Genomic DNA, 23,044 nt, shown 5'->3' on the forward strand with positions numbered 1-23,044 from the left:
CGGGCTTTTTTTATTACACTGTTACAGTGCAATTAAATGTGTTGTCGTATGTCAGCATGCGCGGGTAACTATGACATGAATATTCCTGTTATTCAATGATTTCCTACAATTTGTATCTTGCAGCCATGTCTGAATTGTTCCTCTTCAATTATTACTTCCTAGAATGTTTCTCTTGATGTTGATAATGTTTTGCTACTCTAGTCACTTTATGCTTGGAAAGGTGCCATCTTTATAGATGACCAATGATGGCTGGCTGGATAATCTATCTGTACTCTTTGCTCGGTGCACATTATTTCTATGCTATGAAAAGTTCTTTTAAGAAAATTGCATCCTCCTTATGATGATTTAAACTATAGCAGATGTGGTCAATCGACAGAAACAATTAGCATGTGCCCTTCAATCAGAAGCTGTTGCTTACTTGACTTGGTCATGTGAATTTCAGGTGTTATCCTTTCTAGATTTGTAGTGCTTTTCTTGGTGACATGCTGAAGGAAATGTTTTATTTGATTGGCATTTCTGGAACAGTGTTGTTGTCTTTCTTTATGTTGGCTGCAGGGCTGAATTCAATATTTGGTATGTAGTCACTGAGATAAAAGCATGATTTGCAGAGCTTTTTTTTTTGACATATGCATGTGCACACATCTGTATCATCATTTTCTTTTTTTAATTTGAGTTAGTGGCCAGTGCTGGTTACTTTGAACTGTACAGAATCTGATTCTGCAAACAGGAGGATTGTTAGTGGCGACTGTAAGCGTCTCTTGAAGTTTTTGGTCTTGCGCATATGTTTGCTTCAAAGATGAAGAACCAGTATGCTCTGTTATTGTTTATAGTTCAGCTGTTGGACCCTTGGAAGTGATGGTCAGTTGACCTTGAGAGCACCTGTAGGTTACGTTGCTCCACATGTGCCTTGTATCATACTTGATACATCTCTTGTTCAGTGCTAGATTTTACTTCCTGATTCTGCATCGCTATTTTGCTTCCTGATTCTGCATTCGCTATTTTGCTTGATGTAATTTCCTGCAATCCTCTGCTTGATGTATAGAGTGCCTTTGCACCTTGTTTCTGCACGTATAGTCATTGAACAATGCAAATGGAGAGGTGAGTTTTGCAGAGCTCCATCCGTGGCAGTGCGATCCTCTCGGTTTCGCTTTGACCTGATTCATACACCGAACAAAACTCAGGAGACATGTTTCTGGATAGCTGAACACGCTACAGTTAGCATAATAGGCTGCCAGGCCTGACACAGGCAATGGAGAAACTGTTGCCATCACCCAGGTCTTCACAGCCTATAGTTCTTGAGACCATGCCCTGTGCAACACCATGCCGTTGCGCACCAGCCATCGTTATCGCGCTCAGTGCGCTACTGCCTACCTGTGCCCCAGGAAGCCAACATCTTTCAGGCCATGTTTCACAAGTATATTCGTGAAGAACAGAGGGTGTTATCCTGAAAACTGCTAGGCTTTGTAAATCCTGGTTGGATTAAGGCATTGTAAGTTCACGGTCCCTGTGACCAAACCAGATATCAGAAGGTACAAACTGACAATCCTTTCCTTATTTTTTTTTATTTTTTGCAACTCCATAATGTTAAAAGGTTATGATACAAGGTTAATAAAACACCTAAAGCTCTCACACTCGGGCCTCTCTAGTTTAACAAGCAGTTTGCAGTTCACCACCATACCACCACATACTAGGGTTAACCGTCAATAACAAATAGAACGAATGTTCTAGACCATACAACAACCAAGCCGGATCCAACCAACGATCCATGACTACTCTCATCATCCCAGTAGTTTCCCCTGTCTGAAGGCGGAAACTAACTTATACCAGACTCAGCTAGTGAAGGCACATTGCTTCCTTCACGCATGCCCATGACAAACATTGCCCAAAGGCATGGCATTCCCATGACAACGGTATAGCACACCTGGACAGTGCCAGGTAGGATGGTATAATTGCTTCTCTACTGACCCGTTTTTGCGCGTTTCATACCACCGTTGCTGAATGGAGAGACGCTCCCAGGATGAGGGCTGTCCTCTCTCAGGGTTGAATTTAGCATTGCCAGCTCCCTGAGCTGTTGCCTTTTGTAGATATCTTGGGACTCATCCTGCAACAGATACCAAGATGACCTTGTAAGCCAGGCATAAGTGAACCTCATTTGTAAATATATGGAACTTTCCAATTAGAGAGAACCAATTTTACACCATGTAAAACGTCCACAAAGTACAGACTAGAACAAGTTAAAAGATTGGAGCCAATAAATGGTAGGCAAAATTCAAGAAAAGAGTTACGTGACAACTGACAAGCAGGGGAGCAACAGGTAAGCCAAAGTTTTTTTTTATCTAGGCATGAATGATGTGGCAATTCTTGGGGATCTTCTTCACACTATTCCTTTTTTTTTTAAGAAAAAGCTCTTTCACGTAAATTGTCCCTAACATGTTCAAATTGCTATTTTCTTGGCTTTCCTCAGAAATCAATTAGATTGCATTTCCTGCTGAATTGGTCCTGGAGATTAGTAAAAGGCCTAACCGTATAAAGATCTCTCAAGTACAGAGTACAAATATATCCAGTGGGCAGCAGGGAGGGGCGTCATAATATAATCTAGCAGATATAGATATACCATGAGCACAGTAATAGGCTGCACAGAAATCACTCACCACGGGTTTTAGCAATTCTTCTATAATCTCCTGTGCATGTCTCAACCTTGCATCGATGATACTAGCAGGGAACTCAGCCTCAATCAATATATGCAGCGGATCAGTCAGGTGCTCATAGCCTGGTTTTCCTCGTAGTTTGTCCTCCTTGAAAAATCATGAAACCATATAGGTAAAGCTTGTTGCAATGAAGCAGAATCAGGAAAGCAACAAGCAAAAGCAGAGCAATAAAACAATTGTCTGTTCAGCAGGGTCGAATAGGGATAAAGGAACTCCAATTTATGCTAGTGAGAAAAAAAGAAATGACAGGTAACCTAGGCTAGAAGTACAATGCAAGTGTAAAAGTATTAAAGTAATTAGGTATTCAGGTGAGTTGCAGAGGAACACTTAACATTTGCATGAAATATTCAGTGTTTGGGCACATGAGAGAAGCTTTGATTACACCATTACAAGTTCAAGAAAAACAAATTGGGATTTCTAGGCTCCTGAAAAATAAATTTTCCAGAGAGCTACATGAGATACACTACCTTAATTTGGCGGATGTAAATAAGGATTGAAAACTTCTCTTACCTTCCCTGGATCTTTGATGGAACCCTTTCCTCTAATGAAAACACGACATCCAGTGGATGCTTCTACCCGCTTTAGAGAATTACCTCTAGGTCCTAAAATGCGCCCCACAAAATTGAACTGGGACAGAAGTGAAAAATAATATCAACAAAAAGCTTAAAGTTCAATACTCTTCTGTGTGAACTTCAAGAGAAACTGCACAAGTTGGAAGAGGGCATACATTCGGATAAGAATCAACTGGGACCTCCAGACGAAGAATTTTCTTTACAACATGCGAGCTAGGACTTGGTGGTGCTCCTTGCCAGTCCATACTGGTTCCTTGAGGAAAACCTAATCTCTATTGTATTGTTCATAAAAGGCAAAGACATACTTTATCAGTATTCGTGACAAAAAAAAAGCATCTTAAAGCATGTGCATAACATGAATGCCAGTACATCTTGCATGCATTTTCATATTAATGCACTATGGCTCTAAAATATCATTATCAAGCAGATACGAGGTTCATCTCTATCAATGATAACGACCAGGATTCACAGAGGAAGAGCACATTCATTTGTGTATGAAGACAGAAGAGAGTCGCCCCAATTGATTGAAAATACATTTTTAAGTGTTACCTCTTGTAATCCGTTCCAAGGACTGAACCCATTGCCAGGGAGATTAGATCTGAGGTTTGGAGAAGACATTGGACTAGGACTTCTAAATCGATGCCTGTCAAAATCGCCAAATCCATGGTTGTGGACAATGCTTGATACCCGCATAATCTCTGGGTAGAATAAATGTCAGAAGTTCATTTAATCTTTTATAATAAGAAATAGATAAGTTGTTGATTAGAGCTAGACTAACAAAGGTTAGAAGATGGCACTCCCACTCCATGAGAATCGACACAAGAAATTATCAGAAAATACCAAAACATATGGACATCAATGTAAATCACTTTGTTATGCCTGCAATATACAGATGACCACTCGGTTATAGGAATAATTTTTTTACAGGATGGTCCAACCAAATAACACTTAGCCAATCAATGGACACTTGACCATCAATCTACAATGTTAAAAATAAAGGGAATCCCCTATAAGTCATGGTCTGATAATATGCATTGCACACAAGTCGGAGTCAGCTGACAGGGCACGATTACCCCATCAAGCAAAAAAAAAAAAATTTAGGTCACCAATGCAAAAAAGACAAAAAAGATCTGCTGGTTCCAGTATCAGCAATAGGAAAAGATTGTATTATATGATGCACGACTCCTTTGTAATATTAACAAAACTGTTCATAAATAGGCCGGAAATTTTATTTCTAATAAGTAAAGCAGTCATGCATATGCTCTGTAATGCCTTCACCATCTTGCTGGTAGTGTGCACAGAAAAACATATGTTGATCACCACCAATAATATATCTACCACTTGTACAGTGCAGGAGATTTGTCATTGCTTTTATGTACTTCTATTAAGATCAACTATAGCCTCTAATCCAAACAAGTTCATAACATATACATTCCTTTGAAGCATACCAAATAGCGATGGATAAGTCACAAATGGTTCGAACAAGAAGTTGATCTGAACCATCAGGACTATGGATTATAAGAGCCAGATCGATCATCGACGACACCAAATGATCATCTAATCTAACCAATTGATTAAGCATCGCAATACAAATCTAAAGCAAAGAAACATAGGGAATTGTAAGGACCAAAGATCATAGACAGAGAAGTAGCAGGCAATGCCATCCAAACTGAGTACTCATCCAAAGCATTGGGGACGCTAGTCCCCAATTCGTGATTGTAGATGAAGAGCTCACTCATAACCAAAGAAAACTCTCATCACAGAGCAAGAAACGACAAGGCGGAGATCAGAGGATCTCACCTTGACTCAACAACTTGTTGCATATAGGCAACACCTGCATGAAAGGCCCCAGCTTCTGGTGTTCGGCGAGCAACTCAGCTAAGTACTGACTGCAAGAAACCAAAGGAACCGATGATAATTGTTAGAGCCATCACAATATCATCAATTAAACCGAATAAGAAAAGGGGGCAAAGAAGCAATCTTTGCATCAATAATTGTCGAACAAAAAACAGAAGAAATCCATGCGCCGCTCTACCTATCAACATCTGGATTGCTTCTAATCTGAGGGGAGAGGTTTCGCGCAGGGGAGAACCCCTGGCTGTAGAGCCCCGACATGGCGGCGGCTCTGGAGAGTGAGGGTTGCAATCGAGGAGGAGGTGCGGTGATTGAGAGAGATACGCAGCCAAGAAGTGGAGGCGAGACGAGGAGATGGTGTGTGCGGTGTGGGGTGGTAGGAAGAGAGGTAAAAAGGCTCGCTGCTTTAGGGTGCAGCCTGCAGAGGCAGCAGCCAGCGTAGGGGGAGGAGAGAGAGGGAGAGGGGTTGGCAGGCAGCCGCTGCCGCTCTGGAGACCCTTCTCTCTCTCTTGGTTGCAACACGACACGACGGCAATTTTGATCAAAACAAAAATAACAATAAAGGAAAAACATGAAAAAAATGCCCCTTCTTGTTTTCTTGAGTCACGTCAACAAGTTGATGTCTACAGTTTGCTACATGATGGTTATCCGGTTTCTGATAATTTTTTTCATTTAAAATATATACATGTGGTACGATCGTAACTGCGTAATATATTTGCCTGACTCGACTCGAATAAAATGATATATGGCACGTTGTTGTTAAACTTACGATCAATTTTATAATTTCTGATGCCACCTCTAAATAAGAAGTATGTTATAGCTCTCTGTAAATCTTACACATATTATTTATATATACAGTTGAATAAATAAGTGCATACAAAGTTTTTTTCGGATCATTTTCCTATCTACTATGACGACATGCATGATAGCGTATAGATCTTTTGTCGTATAAGAAAAATGATATCTTTTCCGTGTTTGTAGCGTCACGGAAAATTATTTGCTTGTATATGCAACACAAGAATTTCGAAGTTTCTAATGGTTAGGATTTATAAAGGTTCTAGACTATTACAAAACAGTTATATATCTATTTTCTCATATTATAGTGCCCCAAATTTCATCCATGCATGCCTATGTTACCAAATAATTAAAGCATCACAGCCCAGGGTTCGTTTTGTTGAATACCATGTCTTCTGGTACATCTTATAAGTGTGATACAAAGCTGGGAATCTTGGACAAGCCAAGCCCTGATGCTACTGTTCTCATGCTGTCCATTTTGTCATTAGAGCAAACTCCAAAACCCCCTTTCCCTGGCTTGGCCTTCCATCCAGTTCATGGGTGTTTTCTAATAACTCAATTTTGGCTGTCAAGCATTTAGTGGGCATGGACCCTCATGACTAAGACTGTATCTTGGATTCTTGACTGGTATTTGCTCCAGCAAGCTATAGCCACAGGGAAACTTTCATGTTGCTATTTTAACTAGCCGTGTACGTAGAGGCCCACAGAGATGGCTGGTGAGCATGGCTGTCCCCATCGGTACACAGCGGCAGGATACTATCAACAGTTGGGGGGAGTAGCTTGCTCGTAGAGCTTAGAGTGAGCCATTGTGTGGTGGACACAGTACAAACTTTTCCAGGCTATCGATAGCGACACCCCTCTATTGCTCGGAAAGAAAATGAATAAATTGCACTCCTATCCTATATATATTAAACAGCATAAGTAGAACGAATATAGCGCCCACTTTTTTCTTTGAAAAAAAATACAATTTCATACAAAACCATGACATGGTTATAATTTTACAACTACTATAGAATTTGTGTGCTCACAGACGGCTCATACGAATAGGATAATTATCCCCACAAAATGTTGTCTAGGCTTGCCTCCAATAAGCTACCCTTTTATCAATTACCATTACACCCAATTAAAAACATCAAGGATATTAAATTATATCTTTTTTTGCAAAAGTAATATTACGAGGCGCGTATAGAATCTTAGCTAATTATTAACCCGAAGATTTTATCTGTAAACCAGCCAATCTGTTCTAAAAGAATCCCAAGTGTGCACATTTCTTATTACATCAATCACCCACAGTTGGCAGCTCATAACAAGATCAATAATCTCCCTAAAAAATCGAAGCCAGCACCTCTCTCTAAGTTATTACTAACTACGGATGAATCGAACTAGCAATGCAAAAAATGAGCCATGAATGCTTTCTTTGTTTGTACCAAATGGGGGAAATGTTCATCAATTCTAGCTAACCATTTGGTACATAGTTGTGGACCACACTAGCCAGCTGACAGAGGCAAGTGTGTCTGTCAGAAAAAAAAATACAAGTGTTGGATCCAAAGGAATAATAATATGGAAATAGTAAAAAATATCGGCGTCGTAGTAGTACTGGTTTGTAATCTAAATAGTAATACTGGCAATCGATTTCAGTGATAAGTTGTTGTGATCTGGTTATCTCTCTCTCTCTCTCTCTCTCTCTCTCTCTGACTGAGTTCAAGTGAATGTACTCTGTGTTGCCACAGTTGCTTTCTGTGCGTGCCATGAGTGATCTTTTCAGTGTGTGTGCTGAATTTGGTAAACAGGTGAAGCTGGAGTGCCTGGTAAGTCTGTAAAAGTTAATGATGTAAGCACCCTGATTTCGTCGAGGAGGCCTGACTGACGAGAACCAGGTAAGCTGGATGCTCTGATCCGGGCATCAACTTTTGTGTTGGCCCTTCCCAGTTGCTGCTTCACTCACTCATCAGCCTCCACATGCGTCCTGCAGGCTGCAGCTCCATGCATGCTCCGGTCTATGCCATGCCATAATTCAGATTTCAGAACAAGAGGGGAGAGACAGAAAAAGAGAGAGAATGTACCAACACACGACCTACAGTGAAGTTTATACAATGGCAGTAAAATACTAGCAGTAAGGCACTGCGAGCTACAGCCAAAACACCGTACGCAAACATTGCCCAAAAGACCTTTTGAACCATGGGAATTCCCAAAACTTTCCCATGCCCACCCTTGTCTGCGATCGGTCGGTGCTGCTGCCACAAGCTCCGTGCACATGTTCTTGGAACATGTACGACGTTGACTCCAGCTCGGCACGAGGAGCCACGCCTAGCTAGCTAGTGATGCTTGGCAGTGCAGGGACGAACGCACAACACAACGCAGCACGGCAGCAGAGTGGAGGTTCTTGGAGCATCAATACGTCCAGGCAGACAGCAGAGCTGACACCCACCCGGCCTCCATTGAACTCACTGGCAGTACACTACGCTACACTGCTGGCTGCTGCTTTGGCAAAGAAAGAGAAGAAAATTAAAGGCAACTGTCACATCGCCCGGTACGGTCCTGCTAATCACGTTGGTTAGCTGCGGCGTTTCGTCCTGCTAATCCCCCTTTTCCGGTCGCGGTGGCCAAGAGTCCAGGAGGGCAAGGCAATGATCCCGGCGACAAGGAAGGGGCCAAGCGAGCGAGCCCAAAGACCGAGCTGCTGCGGAGGCAGAGCCCGGCCACGCACGGCGTGGCGTATCTGGGATGGGATGCAGAGACGAGCGGTAGCAGCTCGCCCTCTCGCCGGTCTCCAGTGCCGGAGATTCGTGCGGCGTCGCCTGCTCGCCTCGGCATAGGATTCCGCCCGGCCTGGTTGGAGACGGGCCGGCCGGGCGTTGTTGTCGCCGGGAGGCAGCGCACGTTGCCGCGCCCAGTCGCCGGCCCCTGCCGCCGCGCCTCGCTATCCTACATGTACACGAGGACACGAGGTCTCGGCCGGTCGCAAGAGAGCCGCCGTGGCTCGAAACCAACTGTAGCAGCGCATCTCCACCGTCAGGTCACCGCACAAGGGGCTCAGGACTCGTGCGCCCGTGCATCCACGCGCGCGCGCGTCTGTGCGTGCGGCGAGGCGGGCGGCCACCTACCGCACCTGCCCGCCTGCCGGGGCGCGCACATGGCGGCGTCATTGCGCGGTGGTGCATCCAATGCGCGCGGCCGGCCGGCCGGCGAACGGATCGCGACGCGCCAAATACGAGATGACAAAGATATCTACCGCTGTACGGCTCCTTGCCTGGCTGCGGGGTTTTGTAATTGTAGTATCCTACCCCTGCTGCTCGGCTCCGGCCTACGCGCAGAGCATCCAATTCTCCTGCCTCCCCGACACTCCACCGGCACCCGCAGGCCGCGGCCGGTCGATCGATCCATCGGCGCAGTGAATTCGTGGGGAGGAGTGTCTGGGCGCTGGCGGCACCTCCGTTTTTACGGCGGCGGCGTGGTGGCGACCGTAGCGTTCGTGGGGAGGGCGCTACCGAGCTTCTTCGTCTCCTTGCAGCTTGCTCGAGCACGACCAATGTCGAGGGGAAGCACTACGGAAGAGCGCCCTCGCGATAGCGCGGAATGCCGCGGCCCTTGAGTTTGACGGGTGAAGGCCGAATTTAGTTGGTGTAGGAGAGGACATCTCGGAGCGGCATCGCTTAAACACGGCCGCGGCAGGCGCGTCGTCGCGGAGGCGGAGGCGGAGGCGGCGCTGTTGAGGAGGCGGAGGACCGAGCATCAGAAGAGGAGAGGACGAGGCGCTGGAGCCCGCGAAGCACTCGGAACCCGCCGGCCAGAGCGGCGCAGGGCTGTGAGGTCCGCCGCGGCTGGGAATCTCTCGAGTTGTCGGCTCGCCGGCGCCGTCGCCCGTCAGGCGTCAGCTCAATACTGTGCGGCTCGGGACCGGACGGAGCAAAACGACAGCGGTTATTTTGCAGAATAGTTCCTAGTATAAAGGTTTTCCTTCAAACGGACCCCAAGTTTGGATCGCGATTCGTAATCGCGATCCGGACCCCGGACGATTTGAGCCGTCAGATCTGATCTAAGCGGCTCGCAACGTGGTAGGGCAAACTCGCGGCGGCTATTTTACGAAATAGACCTTACTATTAAGGCCAATGGTCAAACACACCCCGGAAGTGGATCCAAACTCCAAGTGGTTTTGACCCGTTGGATCGCACATCCACGGTCAGGAACGTGGGTCACGAGAATAGGCTGGTGGTATTTTACAAAACTGCCCCTTCGGTTACCCGGCCGGTCATGTAAGTCGCAAGCTCAATCCATGGCGGCGGCGGCGGCGGCGGCGGAGTGCGGCGGAGACGAGCCACCGGCGTCGCTGCTTCAGGATTTCTCCCGAGAGACCACTGGAGCGCGGTGAGGCGTGGAAGAGCGAGCTCATCCGTCTCGCGGACGGCCGCTGTCCTCGCAGCAGAGGCTGGCCATGGCGGCAGCGCAGGCAACCGGCAACTGGGCCCAAGGAAGCTGGGAGGTGCAGCGGAGAGAGCCGCTCGGCTCAAAGGATTTCTCGAGCAGATCGAGGACGTCTTCCTATCCCTAGCTGGCTAGCTGCCTCGCCGCAGAGGCTGGCAATGGCGGCGGCCTGGCGGCGTAGGCAAAGAGGCAACCGGCAACGGTATCCCCTTGCGGTCTTGCGGCATAAAGTCGAACACCACGCGATTGGCCGCCGCGGCGCCCCGCTTACGCTCAACTCGCAGTGACCTGCCGTCGGGCAGGGCACAATGGAAGCTGTAAGATGCAGCGAAGTGAAGGATTGCTCGAGCTCGGGTCGTCGGGCGGCGGGCGCGACATGGGCGTCTCTCGACTTGGCATCCGTGCCTCGAAAGCTCCCGCGCCACGAGAAAATACGATCAAGCCTCCTAGGATTACTGGCCCGTGCCAATCGAGCTCGTTTCAGTTGACATGCGCATCCGGGCCTCGGGGGTCGCCGGAATGCCGCACGGTGCACGAGCATTACCGGCGGTGGCCGACGCGCGCGGTGTGGTCGAACTCGACCAGGCCAGTGTCAGAAGGCGCATGATGACCACGCAACAGATTGTCGACGCCGGCGACGGACCTCGCCGTGATCTCGAGATCATAGCGTGGAAAAGATTACTCTAAATTGCTGGCTGAAACGATACGTACGCGAGGGTGATGGCCATGCTGATTTGGCACAGATATTTGATGGATCATCCGATTCTGCAGAGACTAACGTTGCTGGGCACGTTAGAAAAATTCTGCCATGGCTGGCACGCGTCCCCGACACATCTGAGGAAATAGCCGATGTCAATTAGTTAACACTGCCTTTGGTTGTTGGCATCGAGGCTCTGGAATTGGAATTGGCATTGGATAGCACCAAATGCCGCTGTTTGGATGGCTTAGACTTTGGAATTGGAAATCACCCTCAATGCCGAAGAGGTATTTGCTACACCTACGCCCCCTCGCCCTCAATACAGAGCCGCGAACCTTTGTACTGGGCGGAATTGAAGATGAGGCGGACGACGGCGCGAGGCGAGCGCCCTCTTCCCCGTGTCCGGCGGCTCGGCGCCCCCTTCTTCCTCATCATCGAGCTTCTCCCATGATGCGTGTGGGGTCCACCCTGGAAGCAGCCTTCTCCGGCCAGGTGTTGGTGGACCGGGCGAGCATGCCACCAGCGTGACTGAGGTGGAAGCGAAGAAGATAGCTAGAATCAGATATCACGGTGTGGACATGCAAACATGAATCGGTATTCGCCAGCTTCTTTAATTCCATCTAGCAATTTCATCTACATCAAAACAATAACTTTAGTATTGTAACCTAAGATCAATACTAGACTGATTTGGCATTGAACCTAATTTAATGCCAAGATCTTCAATATCGACATCCAAACAGAGTCTAATAAAGAAAGCCCGAAAATAAGGTATGCCCAAAAAAGGAAAGGAGAAGAAAAAATATTGTCAGAAGTGGACGACATCTGTGAAGATGAGGCGAAATTGGAGATGAGGTGGACGACGGTGCGAGGCGAGCGCCCCCTTCCCCGTGTCCGGCAGCTCGACGTCCCCTTCCCCGTGTCTGGTGGCTCGGCGCCCCATTCTTCCCTGTCGTCGAGCTTCTCCCATGACCAGCATTGCCGCTCCCTTTTCTCCTTCACTTCACATACGCGAGCCCCCACGGGCTTCCTCCGTCTTCCTCCCCGGCGGCCCTCCGACGCGCTGGAGCGGGAGGAGGCGAAGGCTGCAGGGCGAGCGAGGAGCCGTGCCGCCCCTCCCCTACCTCCCTCTGCGGCGAGCCCCGCACCCCTCCGCCAGCAAGCTGCACGGCTCCTCCCCTGCCTCCCTCGACGGGCAAGTTGCGCCGCCCCTCGCCTGCCCCCCTCCAATGCCGTGGATCCGGGAGGGGCGCGTGCCTCCTCTTGCTCCTCAGGTGGCGGTGCTCTCCTCTCCATGGGCGCTGCTTCACGAGCTGGAGGTGGGCGGCTCCTTCTTTCTCACAGCCGGCGGCCTTCTCTGACAAGATGTGGGCAGCCTTCTCCGGCGAGGTGTGGGCGGCTTTCTCCGGTGAGATGTGGGCGGCGCGCGGGAGCTGCGCCCCAGACGAAGTTGGCCGCCTTCTTCGGCGAGGTATGGGCGGCGCGTGGGGTCCACCCTGGAAGCAGCCTTCTCCGGCGAGGTGTTGGTGGACCGGGCGAGCACGCCGCCAGCGTGGCTAAGGTGGAGGCGAAGAAGATAGCCAAAATCAGATGTCACAGTGTGTACTAGACTAATTTGGCATTGAACCTAATTTAATGCCAAGATCTCCAATATCAACATCCAAACGGAGCCTAATAAAGAATGCTCAAAAATAAGATATACCAAAAAAAAGAAAGCCTAATAAAGAATGCTCAAAAATAAGATATGCCAAAAAAAGAAAGGAGAAGAAAAAAATATTGTCAGAAGTGGGATTTGAACCCACGCCCTCGTTAGAGGACCAGAACTTGAGTCTGGCGCCTTAGACCACTCGGCCATCCTGACTTTTTTGTTTCATGTTTCCTTAAATATATATTGAGCTAAACACTGTAAAACTTACGTCTTACTTGACCAAATAGTGTGCCGCACTTTGCAGAACGTACAACAGAGAAACACAATGTTTTGAAACCTTTTCTGAGTATACACTGCATGCACGATTGGAACAGCAGCTGAGTCAACAGTTGTAGTTGGATAGCTTGCTTGGGCATGGACGATCTAACAAAACTTGAGTCAAGGGTTCTACACAAAAGTGATAAGGGGGCTCAATCCTAACTCCGGGTTTCCCTGTGTCCTGGTGAGCTTGCTGAGGTTGCCGAGCTGCTCCAAGTATGCGCACAAAGGAGAGCAAGCTGTCGTTAAGGAAACTCAGTACACTCGACCAGCAGCGAGCCTAGACCCCAGCGGTAAGACATGAGTGGGTTGACGAAGAGAAATGGCTTTCATCATTTATTGGTGGTAGTAGACAGGTTTTTGAAAAATCCAGTAGGTCAAGTACCAGCAAAAAATTTAGAGGAATTTTGAGCACCATTGATTGGAAGAGAAAAAAAATACACTCACCCAACCAAATTAAAAGTCGAAAATCCCTCAGCGCTGGTGCTCGCATTATGATTCAAATTATTTTTTTTAAAAAAAAGAATACTCTGAGCAATAAAAAAGGATGTTCGTAGTTCAAACCGAAACCAATATTTCGACCCACCCACAAATCGAACGACTCTAGGGTCTTCAATTCATATGGTATTGCCCCTGGACCCTGGTAAATGGTATTGGAGAGTTGGTCTCCAAGCTTTTAGTAACCTATGACAAGATTTAACCGCAATCTACAAAGCAAAACTGCAAAAATTTCCACGTCTGGGCTACAGGCGTAGTACCAACCTAAACTGTAGGAACAATTGGACAGAGAACACACGATACTCTGAGCTTATTGATATGCGATGCCAGAAACTCTTTCCAAAATATAGCATAGTGCTTTGTCAATTACAGTTTACAGGACAACATTTGACTGTTCAAAATTTCACGCGTGATCTACACTTTGTTACAAAAGAACTTCAGAAAGAAAAAAAAAGGCACCCAAAGGGCAATTTGGAGACATGAGCACTCAACCTGCACATCACCCATGAAATCACGGCAACTGATGGAAGATCCTACAGATAAAATGACAAAAAGTCATAAGAAACTCGTGGCGCATGAGTAACGGAAGCAGAATAAATTTCCTGCGCACACACAGGATACATCCTTATCGAAAAAACACAGGACTATTGCTCCCTGCAACATCTGTCCACTGTGACTATTGCAGGGATTAGTTTTTCAAAAAAAACAATTGCAGGTACGCAGAGTAAGATCCTAGGCAACAATCACGGATAAAATTATTTCAGCTCTAACCAAGTAAGCATAAGAATACTAGTTTGTCTTATGAGTCAAAAAGTCTAGAGCAGGATATGGAAGGAATGTATTTAGTGACTTTCGAACTTCAGAATTCAGACATCACACAGCGATTCATTTACCTAGACAAGTTCAATGTACGCCATAGGTGCATTGTCTCCCCGTCTTGGAAATGTTGGGATAATCCTTGTGTAACCACCCTCTCTGTCTCCATACCTGTCTGCAACCTCAGCAAACAATGCATGGACGATATGCTTCTCATAAATGAATGCCAGAGCCTGTCTCCTCTTGTGAAGAGATCCATCCTTTGCCAACGTGATCATCTTCTCAACATACTTCCTCATTGCCTTTGCCCTCGGCTTTGTAGTCTTTATCCTTCCGTGCTTCAGCAGCTGTGTGGTAAGACCACGCAGAAGTGCTTTCCTCTGATCTGGAGGCCTGTTAAGTTTTGGAACACGTCTCCCGTGCCGCATTGCAACTATCCTTCCACGAGCATCAACACTGAACAACTGATGCTCAAAGCTTGAGTTCTCTACAATACGTTTGACAAAACCAGTGGGTGAGTTTATACAAAGAGAATTTAAAAAAACATCCTAATTTGTCATGGGTGAGTTTATACAACACGTGTAATTTTCTCATGAAATCTGAGTGAAAAGGCTGATCTGCTGATATATTTTGGCATGGTAACAAGCAAAGTGAAAATGGTAAGACCACAAATAGGTAGACAAAACTAGTTACAGATGTGCACATTATCATTTTAGAATTGCAGGTGTGTGGTAACAGAAAATAATGACAGAATTGCTGAAAAACTTATCAACTTGTATTAGTAACTTTGATGTGTTGAGCATTGTTAATGTTAAACTAGTAGAAACATAAATTTCATGTTAATGACATAATATGTTACACTTTGTAGTGCATTAGCATGCGTTAACAATTGACGCTCCTAAACTTGCAATTGTTATAATAAAAGTTACAAGCCCTGCCCCATTCCTCGAATCGCTTCCACCCCCCCTCCCCCACAACTATCACACTGCAATGTCGCGTCGATCCACTAATTTAAGAGAAGTAAGTACGATTCCTTTACCGGCACCAAGGGATAGAAGATTCGAGACGGGCGCCAGGCCGGAGAATGACCCGAGGCAGCCGACCGACGCCGCCGTGGCCGCCGCCGCGGGCGAGAAGGACGACCGGAGCCTGCCCGACGGGGAGGGGCGGAGCGTGGGGAGGGACGCCCGGAGGGACGCCATGCGCCAGGTAGAGGCGGAGATCGCCGGCGACGGGGAGGCGGAGGCGGAGGGGAAGGCCGCCATGGCGGAAGCGAGCGGGGGGCGAGCGGCGGGAGTGTGTTTGGCTGGAGAGGTGGGCGAGTGGCGAGGCCGCTCGGCTTTGAACCGGATAACGTTTGCTGAGCTCGTGCTGCGGATTGGGTTGAGCCTTGCTGTGCCAGATGTAACGGGCTTACATACCAGACTGAGTGGGCTTGAATGTGAAATGTGCCAAATGGGCTTGATTATGAAATGAGCTTAATGGGCCCTACAGTATCTACACGTACCAGGCCGTTGTCAACGTTACGCTCACCCGGGCTGGCATGTGGCATGTGGCATGGACGCATGGTGTTGGTCACTTCTTTTTTTTTCTTTCCTTTTTAAGTTCTTTTTTGTTTTGTTTTGTTTTTTGTGTAAGGGAGCGCTCTTCAGTCTTCACTTCTTCTTGCCCACATGCCGCTATGCTGACATCTTACCTAATCCAGTGTACTTTTGCTACATCCACGTTGCTAACGAAATCAAGGTCTGCCTAAACAATTCTACTAGCAGCAATCGGTACGAAGAAGAGTGGTTGTTGTAGTTTGTTCAAGGTCGCCAAGTCATGGATTCAGCACAAAGTCCACTGGGGAACCTCACAGGAATCAAGAGTGGTTGAGTTGCTATGGGTAGAACTGGTTACCTTCCACTCCAAACACCAGATACTGCACAGAAAAAAAAAAGAATGCAAAAGAGCAGCAGAAATGCTAAATTATTTGCCGGGGGTCCCACCCGTCGGTGAGCCCGCCACGCAGCACGCCCAGATTTCCTAATCGTGATGGCACCCACGAGTGGCCATCGCGCTACCCACATTTGGGTTGGTGCACGACAGCGACACCTGCACCCGTCCTACCATCTCCTTCCTGGACTCGCCTCACGGACGCCCACCACTGAAACCTGAACGCGGGCCCCACATTTCGTCGAAGAGGCGACCACTGTGGACCGAGCCCATCCAACATCGGGGGGTTGGTGAGGTCAGATGACTCGGATCTTCTCGTATAAACCCAGCCGCACCCACTTCCCCCTTACCTGCGCACCCCCCCGTCCCCCTCTTCGCCATTAGAGAGCGCGCGCAGCGGCGAAGCTCCTGAGGCTCGAGATGAAGGTGATCGAGAAGATCCAGCAGGCCGCGGCGGATGGCCGGACGGCGTTCTCGTTCGAGTACTTCCCGCCCAAGACCGAGGAGGGGGTCGAGAACCTCTTCGAGCGGATGGACCGCATGGTGGCGCACGGCCCGTCCTTCTGCGACATCACCTGGGGCGCCGGGGGATCCACCGCCGACCTCACCCTCGAAATCGCCAACCGCATGCAGAACATGGTACGTGCGTGTGTGCTGCCTGCTCGCGGCGCGCGCGATCTGATCTGATCTGTTTTTGGCACCGGGCAATGATTGGCTTAACTGTTGGCTTCGGTTCGATCTGGTTGGGCGCGGAGTAATGCGCCGGTGGATGTGGACGTATGCATTCGCTTCGTTGTGTCAGATAACGGGTTTGGGTAGTTAGATTTGCTGGATTGGTTCTGCATGAGAGGGAAATGCGTTTGATGAATGCTAATATTTGGGGTGGTGGTTGGCTCTGGTTGAGTTCGATTTAGTGTGGATTTGGGAGAAATTATTATATGTTCTGTGCTGGATGTTTGGTGGTCATTATGTTAACTTCAATTTTATTGACTGTTGTTCGTTTGAATCGTTTTTTACATAATTTAGATTTTCCATAGTTTGTTTCAACTGAAAACTAATGGGCCGTATGATAGGATGTTAGGATAGCAGCGTGGGTGTGAAATGGTGGCATTTGGGAACTTTGGAGTAACGTGTTCCATGTCATTTAGTTTGTCTGGTCCTGTGCGTACAGTGAGTGCTAATCCTAGTTAAGAGGAAGTCGATGCTTAATGCACAGAGCAGTTCTCTGGAAATGTGCCATTTTAATACTGAGGGTTGTACTAGAATCCATGTACTCTGACTTCCGATATTATTTTTAGTGTCTGTGGTGAGTCATACATTAGTGAGCAAGGTCCTGGTTGATTGAAGTTGAAATTTGCTTGCTTAGTTTTCTTGATAGATTGTCAAAGGATGAGTTCAGATGTCACTGATTGGATTGCGTTGCATGTCTATGACTACTGATGGTGGGCTTTGGATGGAATGTTAAACGATTATGGGTGTTTTTTTCTCTCGAACACGCAGGAGAGCTGCGCATCAATATATTAAGAAGAAAGAGAGGGGTAATAACCCCGGGTGATACAGTTAGGGGCCTGTATCATGCCCTTACATAGGACACCTGTAGAAAAATTACAGATATAACAAACAAGGTTGAGACCTGACCAACTAAGAAACAACCTAACCTACCTGATGTTCCTGGGCGAGGAGGTATGACACTCCTCGAGCCCCAGCTAAGGACCACTGGTGCAGTTCCTCTTTACAGACCGAAACCACACAGGAAACATCAGGCGTAGCACCGTCGAAGACGCATCTATTGCGGTGTTTCCAAATGGACCAAGCTGCCAGGATGATGATGGAATTTAAACCTTTTTGGACCTGGCCGTCCACTCTTGAACTTGCAGCTGCCCACCAATCAAAGAAGGAAGGATCGGTCTGTGGGGCTAAGATCTGAAGATTGAATTGCTGCAAAACATTGAACCAGACCTGTCGGGAGAAAACACACACGACCAGCAAGTCATCAACAGTTTCTTCAACCTGGTCACAAAAAGGGCAAGCCGCCGGGTGGGGAAGACCTTTTCTGGCCACACGATCAGCTGTCCAGCACCGATTTAGTGCAGCAGTCCACAAAAAGAACTTGCACTTGCCAGGCGCCCAACTCTTCCATATTCTCTCCCAAGGACCAAAACCAGAGGCTCCAACGCTTGCCTTGGTTCCCAGTAGAGCCAGTGTTTCCTCAGCTAAAATTCTGCCGATCGCATATATAGCACCGAGTCGTCGCCAATTCATCATTCCAATTTGGGCTGCTGCATATCAGGCCTGAATATTAGTCTGAGATGTATGATCTTGGTTGGATTTGACCATCCACCTTTAGTGCTACTCTGTTCTGAACTGCTTCAATAATAGTTGCTTTGCATCTCTGATTTTTATCTCTTGCACCACATCCATAAGTATATTGAATGCTTATAGTATTTTATGCTGGTCCTGTTTTGTAGGTGTGTGTGGAAACTATGATGCACCTGACATGTACAAACATGCCAGTCGAGAAGATTGACCATGCTTTGGAAACCATCAAATCCAATGGGATTCAAAATGTTTTGGCACTTAGAGGGGATCCTCCACACGGGCAAGACAAATTTGTGCAAGTTGAAGGTGGATTTGCTTGTGCTCTTGATCTGGTAAGATCGCATTTAAGGCAACAGAACTTGTTAAGTTCATTTGCAAGACATGGGCATGATGACTAGCTTATTGCTGCCTCATCGGCTGTTATATGTAGGAAACTAGATTAACCCATCTAAATGCTTAAAGAAACCTCCTCATATTCAAACTGTATTCTGTCTTTTACTTGCAGGTGCAGCATATTAGAGCCAAGTATGGTGATTATTTTGGCATAACTGTAGCTGGTTATCCAGGTCAGCTAAACATTGCTTATCTATTGAGGGATGGTTTCAAATCCCAGCCTTGTACATTGGATGCTTTATCTGAAATACCTTTTCCAAATGTCAGAGGCACACCCTGATGCGATACAAGGCGAGGGAGGTGCTACATTGGAAGCATATACCAATGATCTTGCTTATTTGAAGAGAAAGGTTCTCTTTACTTTCTTGATTTTCTTTTTCCTTTTCAATTCAACATGGTAGCACAATACATTTTTGTTGGCTCATGTACCAAACAATATATTGAATACAAGTGTGTAATGCTGTAAGTGATGGCACTTGCATGTTTTGTAAGCATAATATTATTTTTTGTCAGTTTCTCTCATTATACATTTCTCTCTGTAGGTTGATGCTGGCGCTGACCTTATTGTCACACAACTTTTCTATGATACTGACATCTTTCTCAAGTTTGTGAACGACTGCCGTCAAATCGGCATTACTTGTCCAATTGTTCCTGGCATAATGCCGATAAATAACTACAAAGGTTTCGTGCGCATGACTGGATTTTGCAAAACTAAGGTAAGATCCATTGCTGGTAGCTCCATCATTAGTAATTGCTTGCAGACAATTCCAGTTGGCAATTTGACATGGACTTATGCACAAATTAGCTTTCCCACTTTGCTTGCGTTTTGTTATTCACAATTCCTGATTTTGAACAGAGAGTAGCTTTCCCACTTGCATGTAGGCGAATCTATTGCAAACACCATAAAGTATTTCGCAAGATAAATGGAAAATTCCAAATTCACACCACGGTACTGTTAAAGTACAAATAGTTATTGTACATGATGGTAAATGGACAACAAATGCCATCTAATCAAGATTAATGCATATGGACAGGTCCTTTTTTCTTTCTAATGTTTTGAGTTTCTCACCAAAAGATTTGAATGTCTCAACAGATACCTGCTGAGATCACTGCTGCACTGGATCCTATTAAAGACAATGAGGAAGCCGTCAAAGCATATGGAATCCACCTTGGAACTGAGATGTGCAAGAAAATTCTAGCTACTGGCATCAAGACTTTGCACCTTTACACACTAAACATGGAGAAGTCTGCTTTAGCAATTTTGATGGTAATTTCCATGTATTTCTTGATTTCATATTTTGTTCTAGTCTGTTGCTAACAACTATTTTATCCCCACCAGAATCTTGGATTAATTGAGGAGTCCAAGGTTTCAAGGCCATTACCTTGGAGGCCGCCAACTAATGTTTTCCGTGTTAAAGAGGATGTTCGACCTATATTCTGGTAGTTGATTGAAGTTTATGCTAAATGGATTCAGGTCTTTGTGCCATGCTAACCCAGTCTAAAGTATGTCAATCACTGTGCAGGGCTAACAGACCAAAGAGCTATATTACAAGGACTCTAGGTTGGGATCAGTATCCACAAGGAAGATGGGGTGATTCCCGAAACCCATCATATGGAGCACTTACTGACCACCAGGTAATTTCAGTATCCTTTTATTCAGGTCTTCATTTTTTTTGTATTTACTGCAATTTTTTTAACATACTCTATGCAGTATGCACTTTTTGGTTACACCAAAAAAAGTCAAAGTTAGAATGAACGATTACATATGATTCAGATATATCAGTACGAAAATATTATGGACCCCAAGAGTTTCATGATAGGCTTGGTCGAAATAAGTTATTCAAGATTACTCAAATTGCCTTCTGTTATCACTATTTTTCATAATATCCTAGTTGTATGTATGTAATTATCTGCTCTTTTAAACAGTTCGCAAGACCGCGTGGGCGTGGTAAAAAGCTCCAAGAGGAATGGGCTGTTCCACTGAAATCTGTGGAGGACATTAGTGAGGTAACTATTAAATTGCGTGATGCATTATTGGTCTGCATGACATACAAGTTGTCATCTTTTAATTTTTTGCTAACCCTGCTGAATTCTGATCTTCTCTGTCATTCCAGCGCTTTACAAACTTCTGTGAAGGGAAACTTACAAGCAGCCCATGGTCAGAGTTGGATGGTCTTCAACCAGAGACAAAGATTATTGATGACCAGCTGGTGAAGATTAACCAGAAGGGTTTCCTTACCATCAACAGCCAACCTGCTGTAAATGGAGAGAAATCTGACTCGCCTACTGTTGGTAAGTTGAATGTATTTTGTTTTCTGCTTGGTGGTCCTGGCCTCCTGGGAACAGTATTTTAAGCATGTCATACAATTTATTGCAGGGGTATTCAAATGCCAGTAATTCATGTTTTAGTCAGTCTTGAAATCATAATAGAGTAGTTGTTGGTCGAGTTGACTCATGTCCATTGTAATTTACAAGCATAATGCCAACTAGTCGCAGGGAGAATCTCTGCCATATGTAGCAGTTCATGGTATCCTGAATCGTCTGGAAATGCCATATAGATCGTTCCTGTCAAGTATGGAGTAATTCTGTGAGCCTTTTCTGACTTGTTTATTTTTGCCCTGTACTGCAGGTTGGGGCGGTCCAGGAGGCTACGTTTATCAGAAGGCCTACCTTGAATTGTTTTGCGCGAAGGAGAAGTTGGACCAACTAGTTGAGAAGATCAAAGCATTCCCTTCTCTCACATACATTGCTGTGAACAAGGATGGAGAATCATTCTCCAATGTTCCTGCAAACGCCGTGAATGCTGTCACATGGGGTGTTTTCCCTGGCAAGGAGATTATCCAACCTACAGTTGTTGATTCGGCAAGTTTTATGGTTTGGAAGGACGAGGCATTTGAAATCTGGACGAGAGGATGGGGCTGTCTGTTCCCCGAGGGTGACTCCTCCAGGGAGCTACTAGAGAAGGTACTTCTTTACCACATACCTATAGACTTCAGCTTAGTATTTTTCCTTATAGTAATGCAGTTAAATAAGCATAAAAAATTGCAGTCAAGCAAGCAAAGAATGTTATTGTAACTTGGCCTACAACATTTTCTTAAGCCTATCGTTCCTGCATTGGTGCCATATCTGCAGTTCACTACTACCACTACATTAAACTTTATGCAATGAGCCCAAGAACCTCTTGCCAGAAGCCCAGAACAGATAACCCCTTGCAGGGCTTGTCTGAAATGGCATCTGTATTTGTTCTCTCACCTGCAAATCTGTAAAATACACTGGGAAAACCAACCTGAACAGATTACTCATCTTTCTGAAGCGCATTCCCTAATAATATTTCTTTGCTGCTCATTTCAGGTTCAGAAGAGCTACTACCTGGTGAGCCTTGTCGACAACGACTACATCCACGGGGATCTGTTTGCTGCCTTCAAGGAGATCTGATGATCCTCTTATTGTCTGTATTGTTGTTGTATGGCCAAATCCGACAAATATTCTTGCTTCCCCGACCACAGGGTCTGATCGCCACGAAAGCTCCTGCTCATTTGACCTCGGAGGAATCCCCTATCTGATTTTTCCTGATTTCCTCGGCTCATTCGACTATAAATAAGATTCGAGATGTGTTCTCTATCCATTTCCTCCATGTGCAAATGGCGCAATGATTAGTTTGAAGATGTAAGATTCATTTTCGTCGAAATTGCTGGATGCCCCCAGTGATCAAGACAAAAAAAGAACGTGCTGCTGGTATTGTACTGAATTTGTGCCTCTGCTTGATGGAAATGTGGACCGAAATAAGATGTTCATATCCCCGATTTTTATTGGAATACTGGAACTTTATTTCTCAACGGTAGTGAGAATGAAGGCTGGGTTAGCGTCGGCGGTGGCAGAGGATGAAGGCTGGTTAGTGTCGGCGGAGGCGGCGCCGGAGCAGCGTCGGCCCACGTATGGCCCACGGTGATGGACGTCCCGTTTTGAGCAAACTTGGAACTTTAGAAACCCTCCTCACATGTCTTCATGTGAGGATACCCGGTTGTTGCAGAACTCCCGTCCTCAAAGGAAGTTCTGGTTCTAAGCTCTAACA

The 23,044-nt window shown here is 46.3% G+C and overlaps 3 protein-coding genes and 1 non-coding gene across 4 annotated transcripts; 1 reads left to right on the forward strand and 3 right to left on the reverse strand.

Annotated features, from left to right (window-relative positions):
• Positions 1–1,525: 1,525 nt before the first annotated feature.
• Positions 1,526–5,629, reverse strand: LOC112874966 (KH domain-containing protein SPIN1). Its single transcript, XM_025938602.1, has 7 exons — positions 5,316–5,629; positions 5,081–5,169; positions 3,830–3,978; positions 3,436–3,552; positions 3,219–3,335; positions 2,652–2,795; positions 1,526–2,101 (listed from the first exon to the last, which is right to left on the reverse strand). The coding sequence occupies exons 1-7, from the start codon at positions 5,393–5,395 to the stop codon at positions 1,958–1,960; spliced, it is 840 nt and encodes a 279-aa protein (XP_025794387.1). The 5' UTR covers positions 5,396–5,629; the 3' UTR covers positions 1,526–1,957.
• A 7,193-nt stretch (positions 5,630–12,822) lies between these two features.
• Positions 12,823–12,906, reverse strand: TRNAL-CAA. The gene has a single exon. It is a non-coding gene; the product is annotated as a tRNA-Leu (tRNA).
• Positions 12,907–13,814: 908 nt separating this feature from the next.
• LOC112873293 (50S ribosomal protein L17, chloroplastic) lies at positions 13,815–15,663 on the reverse strand. Its single transcript, XM_025936285.1, has 3 exons — positions 15,365–15,663; positions 14,403–14,812; positions 13,815–14,042 (listed from the first exon to the last, which is right to left on the reverse strand). Exons 1-2 carry the CDS (start codon positions 15,588–15,590, stop codon positions 14,403–14,405), a joined length of 636 nt encoding a protein of 211 aa, XP_025792070.1. The 5' UTR covers positions 15,591–15,663; the 3' UTR covers positions 13,815–14,042.
• A 943-nt stretch (positions 15,664–16,606) lies between these two features.
• Positions 16,607–22,777, forward strand: LOC112875420 (methylenetetrahydrofolate reductase 1). Its single transcript, XM_025939267.1, has 12 exons — positions 16,607–16,899; positions 18,729–18,911; positions 19,085–19,145; positions 19,240–19,322; positions 19,515–19,688; positions 20,066–20,239; positions 20,312–20,412; positions 20,496–20,607; positions 20,899–20,979; positions 21,087–21,264; positions 21,602–21,936; positions 22,324–22,777. The coding sequence occupies exons 1-12, from the start codon at positions 16,681–16,683 to the stop codon at positions 22,405–22,407; spliced, it is 1,785 nt and encodes a 594-aa protein (XP_025795052.1). The 5' UTR covers positions 16,607–16,680; the 3' UTR covers positions 22,408–22,777.
• Positions 22,778–23,044: the final 267 nt, after the last annotated feature.

Source organism: Panicum hallii, chromosome 9, assembly GCF_002211085.1.
Source record: "Panicum hallii strain FIL2 chromosome 9, PHallii_v3.1, whole genome shotgun sequence".
NCBI classification, from domain to species: Eukaryota; Viridiplantae; Streptophyta; class Magnoliopsida; order Poales; family Poaceae; genus Panicum; species Panicum hallii.

Excerpts from the sequence above, each read along its gene's own strand:
- LOC112873293 (XM_025936285.1), bottom strand. The coding sequence starts at position 15,590 with ATGGCGGCCTTCCCCTCCGCCTCCGCCTCCCCGTCGCCGGCGATCTCC. Across the intron at positions 14,813-15,364 it reads TCTTCTATCCCTTGGTGCCG|AGAACTCAAGCTTTGAGCAT; the intron begins GTAAAGGAATCG and ends AACGTATTGTAG.
- LOC112874966 (XM_025938602.1), bottom strand. The coding sequence starts at position 5,395 with ATGTCGGGGCTCTACAGCCAGGGGTTCTCCCCTGCGCGAAACCTCTCC. Across the intron at positions 3,979-5,080 it reads CAACAAGTTGTTGAGTCAAG|AGATTATGCGGGTATCAAGC; the intron begins GTGAGATCCTCT and ends TATTCTACCCAG. Across the intron at positions 3,336-3,435 it reads CAGTTGATTCTTATCCGAAT|TTCAATTTTGTGGGGCGCAT; the intron begins GTATGCCCTCTT and ends CTTCTGTCCCAG.
- LOC112875420 (XM_025939267.1), top strand. The coding sequence starts at position 16,681 with ATGAAGGTGATCGAGAAGATCCAGCAGGCCGCGGCGGATGGCCGGACG. Across the intron at positions 19,323-19,514 it reads TTGCTTATTTGAAGAGAAAG|GTTGATGCTGGCGCTGACCT; the intron begins GTTCTCTTTACT and ends TTCTCTCTGTAG. Across the intron at positions 19,689-20,065 it reads CTGGATTTTGCAAAACTAAG|ATACCTGCTGAGATCACTGC; the intron begins GTAAGATCCATT and ends ATGTCTCAACAG.